The sequence below is a fragment of the Tupaia chinensis genome, unplaced genomic scaffold (assembly GCF_000334495.1).
Source record: "Tupaia chinensis unplaced genomic scaffold, TupChi_1.0 Scaffold138584_1, whole genome shotgun sequence".
Lineage (NCBI taxonomy): Eukaryota > Metazoa > Chordata > Mammalia > Scandentia > Tupaiidae > Tupaia > Tupaia belangeri.
In genome coordinates, this window is record NW_006198478.1 from 367506 (window position 1) to 372035 (window position 4530).

Below are 4530 nucleotides of genomic sequence, written 5' to 3' on the forward strand. Positions count from 1 at the left end.
GCCCGGCGTGAGTTTTAAGTCACCGGGTCCGGGACACGAACCGCGGTTGACTACGTGGGAGTCCAGCAACATGGCCATTACGCTAACTGCTGGTTCCCTGTTTGCTTTTGTTTTTTAAGAATTAAAAAAAAAAATTTATTCATTCATTCATTTTAATTTGACCACAGAGAGACACACAGAGGGAAAGTGAGAGCAAGCCACCAGGTCTAGGACTTGAACTAGTGGTTGGCCATGTGGGAATGTCCAGCATCTTAACCACCATACCACCTGCTGGTCCCCTTAAGAAATTCTTTTTCCTTCCTTCCTTCCTCCCTCCCTTCTTTCTTTCCTCTCTCCCCTTCTCTTTCCTACCCTTCCTTTCCTCCCTTCCTTTCTATCTGACCAGAGAGGAACAGAAAGAAAGAAAGAGAGAGAGGAAGTGAGAAACCAAGCCACTGGGTCCTGGACTCTAGGCCCAATGTGAGTTTTTTTTGTTTTGTTTTGTTTTTTTTTTGAGAGGTTTTTGCTACAGGGCACGTGCGCTCACCAGACAGACAGAAAGCAAGAAATCACCCCCCAGGATGGCCACACCACAATCCCTTCTTTTCTGTTCTCTCGGGATCTTGGGCACACACGCGCTACAGGGCACATGCGCTCGCCAGACAGACAGAAAGCGAGAAATCACCCCCCAGGGGGGATGGCCACACCACAATCCCTTCTTCTCTGTTCTCTCGGGACCTTGGGCACACGCACACACGCCCGGCGTGAGTTTAAGCCACCGGGTCCGGGACTCGAACCACAGTTGACAACAGGGAGTCCAGCGACATAGCCATTACGCTAACTGCTGGTCCATAGGCCCAATGTGAGTTTGAAGCCACCAGCCCAGGACTTGAACCACCTCTGGCCATGTGGGAGTCAGTGACATAACCCCTACAATCTGCTCCCAGTATGTTGTATTTTACATGCCAAGTGTGAAATGCTAATTAAGTCATATTTAGATGGCAATTGTAAGCTGCTTTTAAGCAGAGGAAATTTCCTTGTGGCCTCATCAACTTGACATACAGGTAGAGAATAGATCCTATTCTCTATACATTAGGTGATAGTCTATATGCGCGAGGTTACCATTTTTTTCCCAGTTAATTTAGTAATACGTAAATGATAAGGAAAATTATAAACTTACCTGCAGTGCTTCACCACACACTCATTGCTGCAGTACTCATTGTCCCAGTCCTTACTCACAACGGGAGGGTTCTCACAGCCAGATCTCACACATCGAGGCTGGGGTGAAAGTGTCACAGGAGACCCACTCACTAATTCAACATCCATCTGAGAAGGAGACTCAACCTGTGACAGGAAGAAAACACCAACGATGGATTAGACTGCTACCTGCCTCGTTAGGTAGCTAATCAAATTATTCCTGAGAGCCAATGGTGCAACAGTTCTTACAAATTTCACATATATGGTAAAGTTCCAGAAAATGAGTTCTTGGTCTTCCCCTCTACAGCCCAGTGTTAGAACTTGTCAAGCAAACTAACATGTAGATTCTCCCCATCAGGGTAAGACTGCATTCTTTATTTTAATATATCTTTCACTGACTTTATTCTGCACTTGAATAATAAACTCTGGAAGTATCATATCAAAAGTACAATGTGAAGAGAGGCTGAATGACCTCAAATAAGCTAAATGGGGAGAGCTAAGAGAATGTGCTGTTAGAAAAAGGGAAATAATTTAGAGATTCAAAGAGTAGTTTTGCTTACAAAAAAAATTTTAGAGATTCATAGTTTTCTAATAGGGTTTTTCACCAAAACACTATGGGTATCTTTAGTGGGACAAGTCAATGTAATGGAGAATTGTCCTCTGCAGCATGTTTTGTACTCCTGATTGCTAGGCATAAAATACCAGTAGCAACCCCCACTTTTATTGGGTCAACCAAAAATGTTCTTGTACATTTCTACTGATCTAGAGAAAAGACTTAAAAACAGGCTCACCTCAGGAACTACATCTGTGATCATTTCACAGATTGTCTCAGGAGAAGTTGCTTCCACTGTATGGGTCTCAGGGCTGTTGTTCATAGGCCGCTCAGGACTACTTTCAACAGGTGGTGGGACTACGGTAGTCTGCATTTTCAGGGTGGGTTGAGGCACAATCTTGATCTGCAGAGGAGGTGGCTGTTGCTGTAAATTAAATCGAACTTTCTGAGGTGGAGGTTGTTGCATGGCCTGGAGTGGAGGTGGCTGCTGCAGAATGGTAACTTGCTGCTGAGTTGGGGGCTGAGGCATCTGCTGTAATGGAGGGGGCTGTAGTCGGGGTGGAGGTAGTTGCATAGAAGCAGCAGCTGCTGCTGCCGCCTGCAACACTGACCGTGTGACAATCTGGGCTTGTTGACTGGGTTGGATGGTAGCTGTACTGGTTTGACCTAGTTGAAGCCCTCTCGAGGTCACCACTGTGGCTGGGATAACGGTAACCATTCCTCCTTGAGACATAGTAATAGAAGAGGGCAACATCTGTTTGGTAATAATCAACTTGGTGATATTAGGTTGACCTCCAGCCCCAGAAGATGCCTGGTTTGCCACATAGGATGAAAGGGTGGAATTAACAACAATGGAAGGAGACAGGGCAGGGGGCTCTGTTGAAGCTGGTGCTGGAGATGCTGGGTCAACAGTAGCCATAGGAGGTGGAGAAGGAGTCTGTGATGGTGGCACTGGATCCAGTTCCACTGTTTCAACCGTGGCCTAAAAGAAAACCAAAACAAACGTCACTGGGAGATTTACTGTCTACCATAGGACATATTCACTTTCCCCAGGTCCAGGGCTGGAATCGCAGTTGGCCATGTGGGAGTCCAGCACCCTTAACCACCACAACCCCTGCTGGTCCCTTCTATCATTATTTTTTAATTTGACCTGAGAGAGAGAGAGAGAGAGAGAGAAAAGCAAGGAGAGAAAGCAAGCTGCCATGTCTAGGACTTGAACTGTGGTCAGCCATGTGGGAATCCAGTGCCTTTAACTACCATACCACCAGCCGGCCCCACATCAGTTTTATTATTTTTTTTAACTTTATTATTGATTTACTTAGTTTAATTTGACCAGAAAGGCACAGAGCTAAAGAGGGAAGTGAGAAAGCAAGCCACCCAGTCCAGGACTCAAACTGTGGTCTGCCATGTGGGAGTCTAGGCTTTAACCACCACGCTGCCTGCCATTCCCCCACCCCCTCATAACAGTTTGTTTTTAAAGAGCAGCAGCTGTGGGTACTACTTGGCTAAAGTAAACACTCAGAAAGACTCCGTAGCAAGGTTTATATGATGGAAAATAACATATACATACTTTTTGAGGTTTTAACACTATCTGAGAGTATTCATAGATTCCATAGGTTTTCGGTGGTATTTATTTATAACTGCTAACAATCAGTTCCAAAAACCTTTTAAAAAAATCCCCATCTACCCTCTTACCTGACACTCTTGGTTGTCTTTATAAGCAGCCAGGGCCTTCAAATACTCTTTCTTGGCAGCTTCAGTTTTCCTCTTGTACACCTATTGAAAAGAATTTAAAGTCTCCATACTGCTAGAACAGACTGACAATTTTTTTTTTTTGGAGAGGTTTTCACTATAGGGCGCGTGCGCTCGCCAGACAGAGAGAGACATAGAGACAGAAAGCGAGAAATCACCCCCCAGGGGGGATGGTCACGCCACAATCCCTTCTCCTCCATTCTCCTCTCGGGATCTTGGGCACGCATGCACACACGCCTGGCGTGAGTTTTAAGCCACTGGGTCCAGGACGCGAACCACAGTCGACTACGTGGGAGTCCCGCGACATAGCCATTACGCTAACTGCTGGTTCCCCAGACTGACAATTCTATATTCATCAATGAATGACAATTCATCGGTCTAGTCACTAACAGTTCATTTCAGTGAATACACCTGAAAGCTAACAATCAAGACAGCCTGCATAGCAGACTCTGAAGGCATGCCTCTGAAAGTTAGCCAATCAGTAAGAGTCTTGCCAGACTAAAATTCTAAAGTGAACATCTACCCACGCAGTCTTTTAAAAATATATATTTATTTATTTCCATTTGTTATTATTATTATTTTTTAATTTGACCAGAGAGAGAGAGAGAGAGAAAGGGAAAGTGAGAAAGAAAGCCACTAGGTCCGGGACTAGATCGCCCTGTGGGATTCCATTATTTTTTAATTTGACAAGAGAGAGAGAGAGAGGCAAACCAATAGAGCAAGCCACCAGGTTTGGGACCCGAACTGTGGTCAGCAATGTGGGAATCTAGTGCCTTTAACCACCATGCCACCTGCTGGCCCCATGCAGACTTCTATTAACAAAAATAAACTGTGAACCAAAAACTATGTAAGATCAGGAATCTGCTTAGCCTGAGACTATGCATAACCAACACCCCTTTAAGGAGTATGGTAATTTCTTCTATCCTACAAACTCCTTCTCCCATCAACAGCTGAAGACATAGAGACCAAAGGCATTTGTTTTTGCTTTCTTTTTTTGGATAGTGGGTTTTTTTTTTTTTTTTTTTTTTTTTTTGTTATTGGTCTTGTGT

General features: G+C 44.6%; 1 protein-coding gene across 1 annotated transcript in view; it reads right to left on the bottom strand.

The window, feature by feature from the left end:
* TOX4 (TOX high mobility group box family member 4) overlaps window positions 1–4530 on the bottom strand; it is a 19541-nt gene that overhangs the window by 2409 nt on the left and 12602 nt on the right. The window contains exons 6-8 of the mRNA XM_006161418.3: window positions 3425–3505; window positions 1968–2711; window positions 1160–1323 (exon numbers count right to left, since the gene is read on the bottom strand). Of these exons, the coding sequence (XP_006161480.1) occupies window positions 1160–1323; window positions 1968–2711; window positions 3425–3505 (989 nt within the window). The remainder of the gene's footprint in view (window positions 1–1159; window positions 1324–1967; window positions 2712–3424; window positions 3506–4530) is intronic.